Source organism: Taeniopygia guttata, chromosome 17 (assembly GCF_048771995.1).
Source record: "Taeniopygia guttata chromosome 17, bTaeGut7.mat, whole genome shotgun sequence".
In the NCBI taxonomy this organism is placed as follows: Eukaryota; Metazoa; Chordata; class Aves; order Passeriformes; family Estrildidae; genus Taeniopygia; species Taeniopygia guttata.
The window spans coordinates 8,353,432-8,372,061 of NC_133042.1; the positions used below are offsets into that span (position 1 = coordinate 8,353,432).

The 18,630-nt window shown below is 47.0% G+C and overlaps 1 protein-coding gene across 3 annotated transcripts in view; it reads left to right on the forward strand.

The window, feature by feature from the left end:
* The window catches only part of COL5A1 (collagen type V alpha 1 chain), a 128,266-nt gene that overhangs the window by 39,562 nt on the left and 70,074 nt on the right, over nt 1-18,630 (forward strand). For all 3 annotated transcript variants that reach the window (XM_041719683.2, XM_072936534.1, XM_041719684.2), the window contains exon 5: nt 17,320-17,451. In XM_041719683.2, the coding sequence (XP_041575617.2) occupies nt 17,320-17,451 (132 nt within the window). The remainder of the gene's footprint in view (nt 1-17,319; nt 17,452-18,630) is intronic.

Below are 18,630 nucleotides of genomic sequence, written 5' to 3' on the forward strand. Positions count from 1 at the left end.
TCAGGAAGGAGCAGGGAAAGCCCAGATTAATGAAGTTTCCCTTAAAAGTCAAAACAACATTTTTAAAAATGAGTGTTTTTCACTAAGCTGGATGTGTCTGTGGATGCACCACGGATCCATGTTCCCATTTCTCTCTCCCTGCCTTGGCAGGCTGCTGAAAGCAGGTAATTTACAGAGCTGGCTGCCTGCTCTGCTGGCCCTGCCAAATCTGATTTCACCTCCTTCGCTGTGCAGTCTTTCAGGGAGTGCAAAGAGGGGATGTTTTACACCACCACCATATACCACGGTGTGAGAGGATGGAAAATAAAACCTCCTGAGCCAGCATTTAGGGATCTTTATTGAAGATGTCTGTAGCTTTCCCCAGTCTCCTAATAATTCTCCATTTGCTTGCTGGTTTTCTCGTCATTCCTTCTGCTTTGCCTTTTTTTTTTTTTTTAATAATTTTTGGGTTTTTTTCCAAAGGATCCTCTTTAAAATGGTGCACTCGAGACATATGGATTAAATCACAGCTCTGGGCTCTTCCAGGAGAGCAGTGCTGCCTAGAAAATGTCTGCAATTATTGAGGATTATGCCTCTGGATGGGTTTGCAATTAACGGGGAGGTTTTTGGGGCCGCAGTCCAAGCGATGCAGCGGATCTGATCAAAAATGTGAAATTTGGCCCCGTTTGGCAACACCTCAGCCGCAGCATCACCTTACACAGGTGCCCCAGGGACGTCATCTGGTTTTATCAGGGAGAGAGGGGCAGCACCTGGGCCAGAATAAGAATTGCAAACCAGCTTGTAAAAGCCACTCTGTGCTTTCATGTCCACCCCAAAGTGGCGCTGCCTCCTCTGACCCCTCGGTGCCAGGTGCCAGCGAGGAAAGTGAGAGGCTGGCTGGAAACATCAGCTGGATTGTTTGCATACACTCTGCTGAAAGCCTTGTTTTCCATTTCCATTCGCTGGGTAATTGCAGGTTCAGCCATCTGGCCTGCACTCAAGCTCAGTGACTGGGTCAGCCTCGCCTGTAATGATGGAGCCTCGTTAGTCATGATTACAAAATACACTTTTTTTTTTTGGAGATTTTTTTTTTTTTGGTTGATTTTTCCGTGGGTTAGTTTTTTTTTTTTTTGGTTTGGTCAGTGGTAAATTGCATTTCATAAACTTTCAAAGCGACTGTGTTGGCCTGTGTGGATAATTAGTGCAGTTTGCTGGTATCGAATGCCTGTGGGCCTCTGATAGCTTACAAAGCACTTTATTGTTCAAACAGATCATAAAAGTGCTTTTATTGATGTTTCAAACACTCCTGCAGCATATCATTTATCTTTTCAGGGTGCCAAGTGAAACATCAGCCTTAGGAAGCTGCGTGGTCTCAGAGCTTATCCAGATTTAAGGCCCAGTTTTAGGAGGTGCCACCAGCACCCCTGGGGGTGGAAAAGATGAATTTTTAATGTTCCTACCACCCCAAACTAGTCTGGAATTTGGTGATTTGGGCAGTTTTGACGTGAGGATGGCATTGTTGATGGTTTTGGTGGGAAATGCTGAGGAAATGGGGCACTTAGGCCTAAAAATCCAGGATTAATCCCCTTTGGGAATTCCTGGTGGAGGATGTGGGACCTCATCCCTGTCTGAGGAAACACCAACATCCCGCTGCTCCTGGGCACTGCAGCTGGGATGTGCCAGAGGAAAATCAACACTTTTTTGGATTTTGTCCCTCAAAGAAGCAGTTTGTAGGCTGATGGTTGGGTACCAGGGGCTTCTCCAGAGGAGCTGGTTTGGAGGAGCAGGATGCTGAGGGGAAATTGGGATCTGCCACGAGCAGGGATGCTGCAGGGCTCTCCATCCCTGCTGGCCTGGAGGGGACAGGCAGCTTGTGTCCCCTTCCCCTGGCCTGATGGCCCTCCTGCAGAAGGGGGCAAAAAAACCAGAGGGAAACTGAGCGATCTCTGGTGTGGCAAGCACATTTCTCTCCCTCTCAGGATTTTTCATAGAGGTGCACAGAGAGAAATGAAAGAGAAAACAATTTCTATTTCTGCTCCTTGTTTTTCCCATGTGGAATGTGTTTGGAGAATTGTTTACCTGGGGTGATTGCTGGGTTGGATTCTGGTGAGGATTGTTTGAGCCTGGTGGCCAATCCAACCCACCAGGGGCTGGACTCTCTGAGAGGGTCACGAGTTGTGTTAGAGTCAGAGAAAGTAGTATGTAGTTTTAGTATCCTCCTTCTATATAGCATATTAATGTATTTTAGCATAGTTATAATAAAGAAATAATTCAGCCTTCTGAACTGAGTCAGACATTGTAATTTCTTCCCATTGGGTTTGCCTGCATTTACAATACTCTTGGAGGCAAAAACTCATCCTTTGGAGCAATTTCCACCCCTCCAGGGACTTTTTGGGATTTGGGGAGCTGTGGCTGGTTGTTCCTGACATGCCCCTGGCAGAGTTTGTTTCAGCACTGGCAGGCAGCAGCCCCAGGCTGGTTTGGGGTGATGGATGCTCGGAGCTGCGGGGTCATTACTCTTCCAGCCCTGGCTCTGTTTGGAGTTTGTTTCCCCCCTCAGGAGGGAGGAGGGGGATGAATTTCTTCCATGGAAAGTCTGAGGAGCAGGAGGCTGATTGCTGAGCCCAGACAGGCTGATGTAATGCTGGAAAGCTGCTCCTCTCTCCAGTGACATCATTGCAAGGCTGCTGTGGACAGGGGGATCTGCAGGGACAAGGATGGAGTTTCAGGGGCAGGAAAAAGCACCACGAAGGGACTTGGGAAGGAGCAGCAAATGGATGTGTTTGGGAAAGATGATTTTCCTGAGCTTGAGCAGTGGGGAAAAGCCAAACCCTTGTGCTTTGGGGGAGAAGTTTCCAGCTGAACGTTTTTGGCAGCATCCCTGAGCGAGATGGAAAAGGGATTTTTGGGAGCAGAGCGTGACAGGGAGCTCTGGCCCAAACCAGGGCATGTTCCCCTTCCCTGCTCACTTGGGAACCTCGTTCTACATGGGAGGTTATTAATCAATTAGTCCTATTTGCATAAAAGTTAATTTTTTTTGCAGCAGAAGCCTGTAAATAGGAAAAAACAATCCTTTTATATTTACAAAAGCGTGCGTGGGTTTGGATTGTTACAGTGAATTTGGAGGAGGTAAAGGCTCAGCTGAGCCAAATCCCAAGAACTGGAGGAAGAGGATGATGAGGCTGATCAGGGTTCGTGCCCTTGTCAACCTGGTGCTGCTCAAGCTGCTGCTTCTCTGTAATTTCAATCTTTTTTGCTATTTTCCTGCCTTTTTTTACTTTTCTGAGGGAAGGACAGAGTAAAAACCCTTCCCAACCTACAAACCTCTGGGCTGACTCCGTGTTCACCCCCTTCCCTCATCACTCCGGCCCAAACAAATGAAACACATGTTCCTCACACATGGTGAGGTCTTTCTAGTCCTTTTTTTTTTTTTTTCTTTTCTTTTTGGAGGCGGTCTGGGCCGCCTGCCAAAACCCAGAGGAAAATCCAAACCCACTCCAGACATCCCCAGCGTGCAGGTGTAGTCCTGAGTCTGACAGAGCTGAGCAGGCTGAGATGGAAATGTTCCCCATAAACACATCCCCCCGGGATGGGAGCTGGAAGAGGGGATTCCTAATGATTTCTGCAGAAGATTGGATGAGGATTGGGGTGTCTGGGAGTTTTCTATCCCCTGCAAGAACATGGAAAAAAAAAATCCCTGACCGTGGGCTCGCTGTTCTGCACACACAGCCAGCGCTGGCTGGGGTTCAGCAGGTCAGACCTGCTTGAACAAACAGAGCTTTGGCCACTGCAGGGAAAAGTGTGGGGGAAAATCACTGCTGAAAGTGACTTTTGGGTGCTGCTCTCTGCTCTGGAATAGCTGCAAACGCTGCAAGGTTCTCCTGAGGCTTTGATGGCTCGCAGGAGCAAATTTATCTGCAGGTTTTGTTTGCCCTTCTCCCAACTTGCTGCTCAGAGAGATGAAATCTGGGCTGGGGATGCTCAGAAGGGTGAAATCCAAGCTGGGGATGCTCAGAAAGGTAAAATCAGAGCTGGGAATGCTCAGAAAAGTGAAATCTGAGCTCTGGGGAGGCTCAGAATGATGAAATCTCAGCTCTAGGATGCTGCATCCAGTCCTGTTCCTTCAAGGGTTTGTTTGGAGAACCTCGTTTCTGGGATGAATTTCACTCCTGTTTTTCAGGCCCCAGGGTGCACAAATGCAGCTCCCTTCCTTGGGATGAAAATCTGGGGCACTATTTCATGGAACTATGTAAGTTTTATGCTATAAAAATCACAGAAAGAGCAGCTTTCTCCAAAGATCATCCAAGTCCAACTCCAAGGCAAGATTTTTTTTTTTTAATGCTGAATTTGATGTGGCAGATGCTGCAAGGAATAAATGAAACACAAATCATTTTTTCATGGCCAAAAATTAAAAACCCAATTGAAAAAAATACTTTGGGGTGTGAACATTAGCAAAGGGCACATTTGAGTTTCCTGGAAAAAGAGGGAGGAAGGTGTGTGGACGAGAGGTGTCACACCTATGTTTGCACACCAGCTCAGCTTTCCATTCCCAGCTCTTTCCCCAGCAGCCAAATTTCCAGCAGTGGTGGGAATTAGCAACAGGAACCTGCACAAAGCCTCCTCCTCGGGTGGTCCCAGCAGGTTCCTGTTCCATGGTTGGGTGATTGTTGCCAGCCAGATGCAGGAAAATCCTTTTCCAACCAAAATTTGGTGTTGAGTTGCATTTTCTGAGTGTGTCAGCAGATCTCCCCAAGCCGAGGGGTGTAATCCCATTTCTATCCCCAGATAAATTTGGCAGCCAGGTCTATTTTTCCCCTTATTGCCTTTAATCCATAAAATCTGGATTCTGTGTTCACCTCCCGGGGTAGAAAACGTTCCAAGTGCTGATTAAAAGCCTCTGTGCACACAAAACCCCCTTGATCCTGAGCCACCTTGGTGTGGAGGAAAGCTCAGGGTGGCTCTTGGGGGTGGAAATCCTGTCTGTGGGGCCGAGGAAACGGCAGCTCCACTTCCAGAATGATTTGGCTCTGAGAGGGGAAAAAAAATGGAGTAAAAGCAAGTTTTGGGTACCTCTGGAATCCAAGAGTCACCCTCTGGCACTGGGAGTGAGCTCAGGTGGAACTGGGTCACATTTAAGGTTGTTTCCATCCCAGTCCAGGCTGGGAGCTCAGGATTTCTTTCCTGCCCCTTCCCTTTCTGTCCAAAGAGCAGCTGCTCCTCCAGCCTCTCTGGTTCCCCAAATCCCCTCTTTCCCTTTGCATCCCCTGACCTCTGCTGTGGCCAGAGGTGGGGATGAAACCCTCTGGATCTTTGGGATCAACACCTCCCAGGCAGACTCTATGATCCTTTCTTTACACTAAAACCCGAGCAAGTGCCTCCACTTTGGCTCGGTGAGTTCTCAAATGAGTAACTCAATCCCAAAGCTTTCCTTTACTCCATATTTTCCACTCTGAGAGACCCCCTCATAATCCATCCTCCTGTGGGCAGCAGAATTCCTAATTTTCCAGAGATGAAGGGGAAATAAATCAACATGAAACCAGAGCCAGGGAACGGTGCAGAGGGGGAAGACACAAAGGAGCAGCTTTGTGCTGGCCTTGTAATGAGGGGGAATCTGTTTTTAAACCATCCCTGATGGTTCACACATATGTCATGGAAAAAGAACTCCTCCAGGAAAGCTCAGGGTTATTGGCTGATTATTTGATTTGGAGGGAGAGGGGGAACTTGGAGTGGTGTGAGCAGGGTCTGGGTGAGGAGGTGACACCAGGGGGATGGGGTTTGGGGTGGGAGGAAGGCAGCAGTGAACAGGAGGGTGAAGGGGATCAGGAATTGGGGTCAGGTCTGCAGGAACAAGGAGCCAGGGGAAGGCTGGGCAGCCTCGAATTTGGGGTTGTGGGGAGTTTTTGCAGACTGTGCCTCCTCTCCAAGGGAAACTCTGCAATTTCCTGCAGAGCAGTGCTGGGAGCCTGGGGACAGCAGCCAGGCTGTGGGGCTGGGATGTCACCTCTGCAAGGTGACAGCAGAGTGGTGCCACGCTGCTGCCCACCTGGTGCTCAGAGAGCAGTGGAGGACAAGGGCAAACTGGGCCTTGGGTTTCTTCCAGGGATCCCTAATGAGTAGGGTGAGGAAAATGGAGAAAATCTCTTTTTGAGGCTGGCCTGTGGAGCGCAGGGTATTGAGCATCAGTCAGGGTACCCCACACACAAAACCAGGGGATTCTTTCAGAATCCCTTCTGGCCCCATCCTCTCCCCAGCCCAGCATTATTCAGTGCCAGTTCCAGGGCTGGCACGGCAGGGCACACAATGCCAGCCATTCATTTGGCCCCATTCAGTTTGCACAGGCCTGGGCTGGGCTTTTGTGGGATTTCTCTTTTCTTTTTTATTTTTGAAATTTCCACGCTGGACACTGAAGGTCAGGCTGACCCTCTCCTCCTTTATGTAAATGCCTCCCACAATGTGCAGGCCATGATTTAATGCAGCTTTCCAGAGGGTCTAAATGAGGTTTTTGGGATGGTGTCCATGGGATTGAGCCTTGCTTGGCACATGGGACACTCAGGGATGGCACCACAGTGTCACCCTGTCCCACTGCTTTGTCCCTGCATGGAAATTTCTTTTCCTCACTGTCAAGATGAGGCTAAAATTGCAAAATCCTATTTTTAGGAGTTATTCTTCATAAGCATATCCAGGCAAGCAAACGTTTTGAGCAAGGATAAAGAGATTTCTTTTGGTGAATAGTCTCATTTGCTGCTTCAGAAGCATAATCTGACTTGATGCTTCAATTAGGGAACAAAATCACTCCGTGTGAATGTACCTGAGCCAAATCAGCTCCTGTTGGAAAAGAATGGGAAGGAACTGCTGGAAAAACTGCAGCTGAGGGGGCTTTTCACACTGGTGGTTTGTTAAAGCTCTGGAATAGAGAATAACTAAAAGAAAGGGTAGAAAACCTCCATGTTTGAATTCTGGAGAGGTATCTGAGGGATAGATTTGGGGGTTTTGAGGCATCTCTTGCTATACAGTCCCTCTCAGGGGGTGGGATTAATATTATAAACAGATGGAGGGTACCTTGATTTAAAAAAAAAAAAAAACCAACAAAAAAACAAACATACTAAAAACTCACTTTTGAGCAGCTTTTCAAGGATTCTTTTCAAAGTTACTCTCTGGATTTCCACTAGGAATTCATCCTCTGGAGGGGGAGAAGGAAAAACCAGCTGGGCAGGGACCACGGCATAAAGGTCTGGATGTAAAAGCAGTGACAGCACATGGTGATTGTGGGGCCTCTATTCTTAGGGCTGTAATTTGTGTGTAGAATGACATAAATGCTGATTTGGAGCCCCCAAATGAGGAGTTTGAAGGCAGAAATCACAGAGTGCCAGGTTGCTGTGTGGTTATAGAGGGGAAAAAATAACTCCAAGGAGTGTTTGGAGGGGCAGGAATGATTCCAAGTGTCTTGGGCAGATGGAGCAGCCACTGGAAAGGCTCACTGAGGTCACCTGGGTGGCAGTGCCAGCCTGGATCTGCTGACAGGTATCCACAAACCCTTGGATCTGCTGCATCCCGTGAAATCCCTCTGGAATTTGCCTTGGCTGAGACGTGGACATGCTCCCTTTCCTCCTCCATCTGTCTTGGGGCTGGAAAATTGAGGAGAATGTTTGTTTTTTCCATGGATAGGCACAAAGGCAAGGAAAACTGCTCATTTTGTGGTGCCTCAGTCCATTTTTTTCCAGTGGCTGTGGGAATTGGGAAGCTCAGAGATGCTCTGGGATTAGCCAGGCCTAGATTCCTTCTAATTTGTGTCTCGTGGTTGCCTCAGCTGCTGGTAGGGACATGAAAGGGATGCTGGGGACATTAAAGAGATGTTTGGTGAGTGCCTGGCTCTGATCAGATGAGAGCTCACCACAGACAAAGCTCTGGGATGATTTCTTTTCCTGAGCTGTCTGTTTCCATGACATTTATAGCAGTTTAATTATCCCAAGCCTCTTTTCCCTGTCAGAAGTGATTGAGCTCAGCCATCAGACAGAAGAATTATTGGGATAGACAGCCACACCTGAGGCTGCACAGAGGGATCACCCAGGGCTTGATTTTGGGGGGAAAGCAGCCAAAAAAATGCAGTGTTATCCTAATGAATTGATGAGAAGAGAGAGTTTCCTCATGGCTGGCTCTGAACCTTCAGCTGAAATCACCCCACCAGGTTTCTGGTGCCCACCAGGTGAATATTTAGGGAGGAGCAGTTGTAAGCACAGAGTGGTGTTGCTCCTTTGGTGAAGGCGTTTCCCTCTAGGAAATGCCTACAACAGCTCTGCTCCAAGTCTTTCCTCTGAGTTGGATCCTTGTAGGGAGAAATCCAGTCCTGAGCTCATTGTAGGGGTTAAAAATGAGCTGCTTGGGACTGGAGGCCCCATTGAGGTCCCACACAGGAGAGGTTTGCACCTACCCCAGGTGTGAGCTGAAAACCCCCTGGGGCATGGGGTGGCTGTGCCAAACACCAAACCTGCCTTCCTCCCCTTCCAGCTCTTCTCAGATCCCACTTTCCTCCTTCCCAGCCCAAACTGGCCAGGGGGAACAGCAGGACAGGGACAGACTCCTTGCAGGACAGACTCTGCCAGGGTTCATGGGAATTTGGGAGCAGCCAAAGGAAACTGAGGCACCTTGCAGGCAGATTTTTTTACCTTTTTCTATTTTTCCCTTCTCCCCCTGAAATGGAGAAGGGAAGGGACAGCTTGCCCAGCAGCTCTGGACTAAGCCAGCAGAGGATTTCTTTTTTCCACTCAAGCCTGGTTTGTGCATGGGTTAATTAAATCCAAATGAGAGGCAGTGTGAGGTTTCCATCCCAGGCCAGGGAGAAGCTCAGCCCCAGCTCCTGTCCTGCAGAGTGGCAGAAATCTCCCAAAATTACCCAAACCTGAAGTTTTTCCCTCTCTCAGCAGAGGAGCTGGTTGAAGTCAGAACTGCTTGACATCTGGAGGTGTCACAAGGATGAATTTCCAGGCTTAGGGAGCCAAAATCAGCCTCAGCTGATTTTTGATTTTTGATCCCTCAGGGCTATCAGCACCCAGGGACACCCAGGCAGGGGCATACATAAAAATAGATATGTTTAAATATAAATTAAAAAGAAATATATCTATTTATTAAATCTAAATTATTAAATAAATATACTTATTACATACATATATAATTTATATTTACTATATATTAAATAAAATAATTAAAAATAAACATAAATTTTAAGCTATACATTCAAATATAAATATGAATTTGAAAATATATATTTAAATATAATTTTATAAATATAAATATAATGTACAAATATAAAATTATAAAACAAAAATATAAAATTAAGAATTTATAATCACAACTATATTTATATTTATATTTATATTTATATTTATATTTATATTTATATTTATATTTATATTTATATTTATATTTATATTTATATTTATATTTATATTTATATTTATATTTATATTTATAATTATATTTATATTTTAATCTATTTCTATTTTATAACTATGAACCACCTCTAAGGGTGACCCACTACACAGCTGCTGCTTTAGAGGGAAAATGTTCACTTCAATGGGACGAAATTTGAACTACAGTTTAATAAAACCTGTGGTTCAGGTTCCTGGTCCTTCACATGTGTTTCTGATCTGCTGGGGGCTGCTCAGGCCATCTGCTCAGAGCGCACAATTAAAAAAGGAAAGTTTAAAACTGCTCATTTTGCAAATATAAAGACTGGCTTTGCTCTCCAGTTTCATTCTCCTATTGTGATGTTCTCTCTTTATTGGGGTGGAGAGAAGTGGGACTGTCAGGGGGGTTCTTCTTTCTTTTCTCCCTATTCTTTGCTCTTTAAAAACCTGAACTGTGCCATTATTTCCCCCTCTCTTTGCAAAAGAGCTGCAGAAACCTCTCATTTTATTTTTGCCTCTCATATTATTTTTACCTCTCATATGATTTTTTACCTCTCAAATGATTTTTTCCTGTGCCTGGCCAGGGTGGGGAGAAGGAGGGAATATAAAGCAGCCTTTTGTCCCAGCAGCCCCATCCTGCTTTCCATGGCCAGGACTGATTGTTTTGCACCCAAAAACCCCAGGAGATAAATTGTGGTTTGTTCAACAGACATAAATATATAAAAATAGCCAAGCAGAGTGGCTGAGCAGGTTGTTGATTTAAAGATAGCTTTCTCTGGGTGTTTTTAGCAGCTTTATTATTTTTTTAAGGCACCTTGGCTGCCTTTTCCCTTTCCTGCAGTCCCCACTGCCTGGCTGATTTTCTCTGGCTGCACCTCCCCATGCCACAGAGGTCAGTGAGGAGAAATGCAGAGAAATCCAGTTTTGAGAAGGACCTGGAGAAAAGGAAAAGTCAAAAGCAGGGGAAAAACGAAAAGTGAAAATCAGGGAAAGTGAAGTGGAAGTGAAAACCCAAATCTTGCCAATATTTGGTCCCAAAGGGCTGCAGTGGTGATGCCACCAGGATCCCAGGGCTGATGTCAGGCAGGAGAAAAACCAGAAGCCACAGAATCATTTTTCCTCGGGGTGAGTCCTGCTCTCTGGTGGAATTCCCTGTAGCAAACACTAAAAAACCACTAAAAAGCCACTTTTTATGCTCTGAAGGGGAGCACACAGCCCATGTCTGGTGGTTTGGTAGCCCCAGACATGAGTCAGGGGACAGCTGGACATGTGCCCTGCCTGGGAGGGACCTGCCTGGCCTGGGATGCAGGGACAGGACATTCAAACCTCACTCCACTTTTCCCTGCTTGTGTTCCTTACCTTAAATCTTCCCATTTCCTACAGGAAAGCCCAGCTGTGGTTCTGGTGCAGCCCGGCTCTGTCCCCCCGTGCCAGGCTGGAGGAGGGACAGCCCTGCTGAGAGACACTGTGCCCTTCCCTCGGTGCCTTTTCCAGCTTGGAAAACCAAAAAAAAACCCAAAAAAAACACCCAAAAAAACCCTGGAGAAATGCACTGATAGGATGCTCAGGGATGTGCTTGACAGGGAATGTTTGTTTTAGGGTTATTGACTCTGGAGGTTGTCTGGGATTGGGATGGGAAATATCCACCTTGTGTTGGTGCCTCCTGCCCTGCCACGGAGCCCTTGACTTGTATTTGGGTGTTGGCAGAGCGACAGCTGCTTCAGGAGAGAATTCCAGAATTAGCAAAGCCATCTGGCTTTTGTTCTTGTCCTTCCCTTGCACTGAGGAGTCCTTGCTGAACTGCTCCACAGTTGGATTTGGGATAGCACACAGACAGACCTAAAGTGTTCTTTGGTCCAAAAAAACTCCTAATTTTAAGGCATGAGTCTTAATTTAATTTTAAACAACAGCTGGGGACACGCTGTTCAATATAGGTGACAGATATTGGCACGTTATTGTAAATCCAGCACAGGTAGTTTGTGGTATTTAATGTTTGTACCATCCCACTGAGGGCAGAGCCCCACACGCTGCCCTGCAGGACAGAGCTGCGGCAGGGCAGCAGAACATGTTAGAGATAAACAGAATAAACAACCTTGAAACCAGCACAGACGAATTATGGCTTCTGCTTTGGCAGCGGGGCAGAAAGAGACTTTTTACAATCTCAGAATCATCAATACCTCAGATTCTGACACCGAAGTGGGCTCGCAGCAGCCCCTCTCTGAGTGCCCACAGCAGCAGGAGCTGTTCTGGTGGCAACCAGAGCAGCGCCATCCAACTGGATTTAGCCAAACCACCAGAAATTTGTAGCTGACTCACGAGCTCTGTGCGAGTCAAGGCTTTTTTTTTTTTTTTAATTTATTATTATTTAGCCAAACTTGTAATTATTGCCTTTCTATTTTGTAGTGCCCAAAGGAGGCTCTTTAGGCACCAGCTGCTCTGTCTGGTGGGGTCACTCCTGCCTGTGGCTGGTCAGGAGAGGCTCAGGACATGGGGACAGGGACTGGGGGGATGGTGAGGCTTTGTTTGACCTCGTTGCTGCAGTTTTGTTGTGTTGTTTTGATTTTTAAAAGTGTTAGGATTTTTTGGAAAGTTTTAAAATTTGTGTAAAATTTCTTTAGCTTTTTAATATTGTTTATATATTTGAGAATTAGAGTTTCTACGTACTTTTATGTATAGATAGAATAGTTTACATATTTCTCTGCGGGTGGAGAGAAATCATTGATTGATCTTTAGACCAGTGTGGTTTGAGAAGCGATAATTCCATCCTCCAATCCACGGTCACCTTTAGAATTCTATAAATACCAGATGTTTGAATAAAAGTGGGTCTTTTCTCTTTTGAACTTACTAAGCTTCTATACACTCATTTCTAATAGTGGCATTGCTGCTTTTCTGGAGCTGTTGTGTTTAAAGGAGAGACTCTGGGATGCTCTAAGCACCTCCAGCACCTCTGATTTTTGGGGTTTCCGTGCAGCAGAACTGTGGTGATTCCTGGGCTTTTGCTGATGTCTCCAACACCACTTTCCCCCCAGGCTGGAGCTGGGCTGTGAGAATCCATGGGAAGTGCTGGTGACAGGATTTATCAAGTGGAACATCTGAGGGCTGCCAGGCTGGCTCCAAGACAGGGATTAGGGATTTTTGGAGGCTGAGCTTCCACTTCATCCTAGAGCTGCAATGAACCCCTGCCCCTCATCAGCCTCTGGGTTTGGGGATATGGAGTCAGGGAGTTTGTCAGGATAAATCTCAGTGATTCCTAATAATTGGGAAGATTTGACATTCTCATTGTTCACCTTGGGCCTGTGTTTATCCAGTTGAAATGCAGGAGTTTCTAGAAGTTAATCCAGCAGGATTTACTCGTAGGGATGCTGAATCTCAGACTTTTGGGGTGATGCCCTAACCCGAGTGCAGTTAATGACCAGTGGGAGCCCTGAAGAATCCCAGGATTTAGGGAGCTGCTGCCAGTGCCAGATGAAGTCACTCTGCTCCTCCTCTCCAGCTGTTTTTCTTTCTTTTCATTGAACCACAACGATTCCTCCGAGTTCCTGAAGTTGATGTCATTGGAAGCGATGTGACATTTTTTGCACGCATATAGAATAAGTGTTAAAAAATGCTCCAGAAAGAGCTTTTCCAGCCTTGTCTGGGAGCTGGCTGGGGAGTTGAGTTAAACTGGCTTTGATGGAACTTAATCCATAAAGCAAATGAGTCATCAGGCATAAATGGCTTTACCATAAATGTCAGGCAGATCCTTACTGGTCCTGACAGTCAGCACTCCCATCTGTCTGGGGGAGCAAATCAAACCCTCACAACTCACAGTCCTCTTCAGAAATGTGCTGTCCTGCCTCTTCCTCTTCACCAGAAGTTTTAGGAATAAAGGCCAAAGTGTGATTTATCCCTTTTTTTAAATACTGCCTCTCCTAATATAAAAAAAATGTGGTTATTTGCAGGCAAGAAAAAAAAAAAAAAAATTGACATTTTTATTCTCTGCTTCATTCTTTTTTTTTGTTAAACCAGCAAAACAAATCTGAGCTCAGCCTCTGGATGCTACCAAGTGCTCCAGTCACTGCAGAACTTCCTTAAGCCTTGTGCCCAACTCATTACCAGGCCAAAAAAGAACTTTACCCACTGTGTGGGTGGCTGGAGGATGCTGCTGGTCACTTCTACAAAGCAACACTAAAGTGTTTCTGTCTTGTTCCCTGCCTGAAATAACTCATTACTCAAAAATAAGTCTTTGATTTGGCTGGTCAGGCCTTTAAACCACTTTACTGGTGCATTTTTAAGTTGTCTCTCTTGGAAAACCCTGTCCCACACAGAACTGTGCGTGTGGATTAACGAGATCTTCGTTAGCACTGCAAAAATCCAGCAGGGACGGAGATTTTGGGGTGGTTTGTGACCAAAACAGGGAAACAAACAGACACTTGAGGGAGGAATGGGAGCAGGGCTGGCTCCCCTTTGCCAGCCAGGATCCCTGGGCACAATTTATTAGCAGCAACACACTCGAGAGGACACAAAAAGCTCCCCCCAAACCTCCCAGCGCGGCTCGCTCTATTTAAAGTCGGCTTTTTAAATCACAGGAATGGGGCTCTTGACAGCAGAGCTTTGTGCAGCTTTTGTGAGGTGCAGATAGTGGGGCTTTTTACTGCAGCCTAAATTAGCCCATTTTATTGTTCGGCGCTGAGGGATGAGGTCAATTGACTGGGAATCTTGCTAACAAGGTTTTTACTCCTGTCTGCTTTTCACAAGTGTTAGCACGGGCTATCCCCCAGTGCTGGGTGCTTGCTGGGCATGAAACAAAGATGAATGGGCTGAGCTCTCCTCCTTCCTCCTCCCCTGAGCTGCTCAGCCTCTCTGCTGGGGCTTGTGTGCTCCTGGGGCTCTCAGTTGTCCCAAAGTTGGTTCTCCTGCATTTTGCATTGTTTCAGCCTTGCTTCTCCTGGATTTTGTATGGGTTCAGCCTTGGTTCTCCCAGATTTTGCATGGGTTCAGCCTTGCTTCTCCTGAATTTTGTGTTGGTTCAGCCTTGGTTCTCCTGAATTTTGAGTTGGTTCAGCCTTGGTTCTCCTGAATTTTGCATGGATTCACCCTTGGTTCTCCTGAATTTTGTGTTGGTTCAGCCTTGGTTCTCCTGAATTTTGCATGGGTTCACCCTTGGTTCTCCCAGATTTTGCATTGTTTCAGCCTTGGTTCTCCCAGATTTTGCATTGGTTCACCCTTGGTTCTCCCAGATTTTGCATTGTTTCAGCCTTGGTTCTCCCAGATTTTGCATGGGTTCAGCCTTGGTTCTCCTGGATTTTACATTGGTTCCCCCTTGATTCTCGTATATTTTGCATGGGTTCAGCCTTGGTTCTCCTGCATTTTGCAGGCTGGAACAAAACAAGGATGAATTCTGGGCAGGGTGATTGACTGGGTTTGAAAAGGAGAGGGGAAATAGCAGCCTGTGGAGCGTGGTGAGCTCTGACAGAGCCGTCTGATGCTTTTTCCTGGCATTTCCCACATCCCAAATTTATTCAGTTACGCACTGATTTCCCCAAGTTCTTGACCCAGGATGAGCAGGAAGCTTCCCCTGCTCAGCCTCCCCCTCTCACTCAGCAGAAACTGCGGGGCCCACGATGTCCTTTGAGGTTCTGCTGTGGCCGCAGGGATTTGCAGGTGGATTTTTTCCCTATTATCCAAGGCTGAAGATGCCCAAGCTCCTGCAGGGAAGCAGGGTGGGATAAAGGATTCCTCCCCATGCATAGCTCAGGAGCTGCCATCAGCTGAGACTAAAAACAAACCCAGCTTTAGCAAATTCTCTTCTGCTTAACCTTTGGCACTGCTTTTAGCCAAGATGCCTTTCCTTGCTTTATCTGTTCCTTGAGGAAACGCAGTTCCAGCCCTGGTCACTTATGGGATGCAGCCTATCAGCTCTCCACGAGGTGTAAATCCAACCTTATCAGGGAGAAAAAGCTTTTTCAGCCTCCCCTGCCTCTTGGAGACAAATCCCAGGTCTGCTTTGGGGCTGGTTTCTTTCAGCTTATCCCAACAATGCCAGGGACTTCCCATCTTCCCATGGAAAACAGGGAGCTTTAAGCACCTGAGGGAGAGAAGGGGCCAAATGGCTCAGCTGAGGTGTCAGGGAGGGGTGGCCAAGGCCCTGGGCGCAGAAATGGCAGCTGGAAAGGTTTTCACTCAGCCACAGATTTCCTCGGCCGGGTTGGGTATTCCCCGCTGGAGGGAATTCCAAAGGAACAGGTTTAGAGCTCTGGAATGCCTTTGGAGACAGGGATGGTTACATGATTTATGGCCTGAATAAGCCAATAACACCCCCAGTACCCCACCTCAGGGCTGGGGGATGTCCTGGAGGTGCCACCATAGCCCAATTCTCCCGTGGGTCCTGTGGACAGGTGGTGGCCAGAGCTGCTTGGAAAAGGGAAATGTTCTACAAGGCAAAAAACTTGGATTTTTTTTTTTTTTTTATTTTCTCAATACTCTAAGCCCAGTTTTGGTGGTTACATTGCAAAAGAAAAAGCTGGAATAGTAATGGCAGAACTGGATTTATATTAACAACAAAAAAAAAAAAAAGGGAAAGGGAATGAAAGATGTTTCTCGTTTTAAAAATGGAAAATTGAAAGCCACTTTGCAGACATTTCTGTTAATTTTGTAAAGGTTATTCACTGGAAACAATGACTAATGAGCTTCAATGAATGCTCTTTGAAGGGTGACTCGGGTAGGTCTGAGAGGTGCCCAGATGTTCATGAGCTGCTGCAGGGAGGGAAGTGACAACCTGGGAATGGAGAAGGGAGCTCCAGGCAGCTCTGAGCTGCTCCTTCCCCCCAGTGCTGATGGCTCCAGGAACCTCCTTCCCCAGTGGATCCATGCCCAAAATGGGAACAGCATTCCCTTTTTTGGGGGGAAGTCAGTGGGACACATCCATGATCCAGCGACCCCAAGGCAGATTTGGCCCATAATTTCAAAAATATCCTTTTCCACAGGGCTGTTTGCCAGTCTGGCCAGGCTCCCTTTGGAGCTTCTGGTTCCTATTACTGCCCAAATCATCCTCCCACTTTTGCTGTAACGCTCCTGCTTTTCCCCCTGATGCTTTAGCCATGTTTGTCTATTCTTAAATAAGACATTTTTTCCCTTCCCTAATTAAAGTATCAGCTCTAAGCATCCAAGTAGTAAAGTCTTATGTAACTGTCTGCTGAATGAACTGGATTTTGGCATCGTGGTTGAGCAGCGTGGTGGCTCTTTAGGAAACTCAAGAGCAATTTCTGCTCTGACCTTCTGGCTGTGGCTGTGTCGGGCTTCAGGGAGCAGCTGCTGCATTTACCAGCCCTGGTGCCTAATGAGCTTCCTTTGCACCTGGTTTTTGGAATAAAAAAGCCTCCCTTTGGCTGTTTTCTGGGTTTATCAGATGCATTTCTAATCTTTTGCTGTGGCTGTTGCGGGTGGAACATCGAGGTGAGGCAAGATGTAAAAAAAAGGGGGTGATGTGAGGCCAGCTGGTGGGGTGGGAGAAGCAGAGAAGTTTTGAGACCAATAAGCAGCTTTTGGGACTGGCCAGGGTGACTCTGCAGCCCTGCACAGGACCAGGTGGAAATGAGTTGTTTTATTGCTGATTTGGAGGGTAAAAAGCTCTTTTCACTTTGTTTTTCCTGCACCTGCCTTGCCTGGGGCTGTCAGTGCTGTCGTACTGGTTGATTTCTCTTTTGGGGAGGTGGATTTGGGGCTGGGGATGAAGCCCAGGGGGTTCACACCTCCTGGAGCAGCCCAAGAGAAGCAGCTGCTCCCTGGACATGGAGCCTTTCCCTGGCTCATCTCATGGGATGTGCCATGTCAGGAAGGTGACCCTGCCACGTGTTTTGCTTTTCATTTCTTTGTGTTTCTGGCTTTGATTGCAGCCTCGGGCTGGTGTCTCCACGAGAACCCCCCATGCCTGACTCTCTGTGCTCCCTCCCTGCAGGGTGACATCCAGCAGCTCCTGATCGTGGCGGACCCGCGGGCAGCCCTGGAGTACTGTGAGCACTACAGCCCCGACTGTGACACCGCCATCCCCGACTCCCCCCAGTCCCAGGACCCCAACCAGGATGAATATGTGAGTCTCTCAGGATGTTTTGGGGTGTAATCACCGATATTTGGGTTTATTTCACCCTTGCAAACATGTGGCTCCTTCCTCCTGCTCAGCTTCCCCATTACTCATCTCCAATGTCCAAGACAGAAATTGTTGTTAGGATTTGAAGGTTCTGGGTTTGGCTTTTGGGAGTTTCCCTTCTTTATGAGCTCCTTCCATTTCCAGAGATGGAAAGGAACATCCTCTTGGAGCTCAGAAACACAGGAGAGACAACATGAGCCAAGTGTGGATTTTTGACCTTCCCTGGCAGCTCCAGTCCTGTCCAGACCAATACCTGTTTCTAAAATTCCAGTTATGCTGTTGGACTTGTAAAAGGATTAAACAGTTCTTTCTCAATATTCTGTGAAACAACAGGTGTTAAAGGAAGGAGAACCTCCCTGCTTTTCCCCCTGGATTTGCTTTGAATCTCATTTTGGCAGAAATGCTCCTAAGTTACCCCTAGGAGCTGCTGCGCCAAATAATTTTTGTGTAAAGGGTTCACCCCAGGCCTTTTCCGTAAAAATAGGGAACACAATAAAAAAGGGTGGTTCAGGATTCATTTGTATATTTGCTGCCCAATCAGAAATGTCTGGGTGTGGCTGAATTTAATGAGCATCACCTGAATTTTGCCCTTTTTAAAGAGGCCTCAGCTCGCTGCAGTTGCTGTCTGGCATCCTGAGCCACTCTCTTGGGCTGATTTGCTTTCAGACCTGCAGGGTCAGGGAATCCCCATAAACCAGTAATGCCATCACCTTCCCAGTTTATCTTTGGGATTAAATTAATCCAGCACCTAAGCAGGGCTTTGGGATGCTCACGGTAAGGGAAGCGCCACGACCGCTCCGCCAGCGCTTCTGGAGAAACAATAAATAAGACAAATAAAACAGCACTTTGGTGGAAATCCATGGCAGCAGGAAAATAAAACTCCTCTTTTGGAGCCAGCAGTCCAACAAGAGCTGGCTTGTCCCGAGGCTGTGTTGCTCCATGTAGGAACAACTCCTCCACGCGCCGGCGGCCGCTGCCAGGGAGAGCTGGGCTGGCGAGGAGCGGGGCCGTGCCCGCTGGAACCAGCTTTTGTTTGGGTTTCTTGCTGAAGGATGACTGATGCCTTGTGAAAAAGGCTGCAAGGATCTGCTTTTCCAAGGCCTGGGGTGGGTGGGAAGTCAC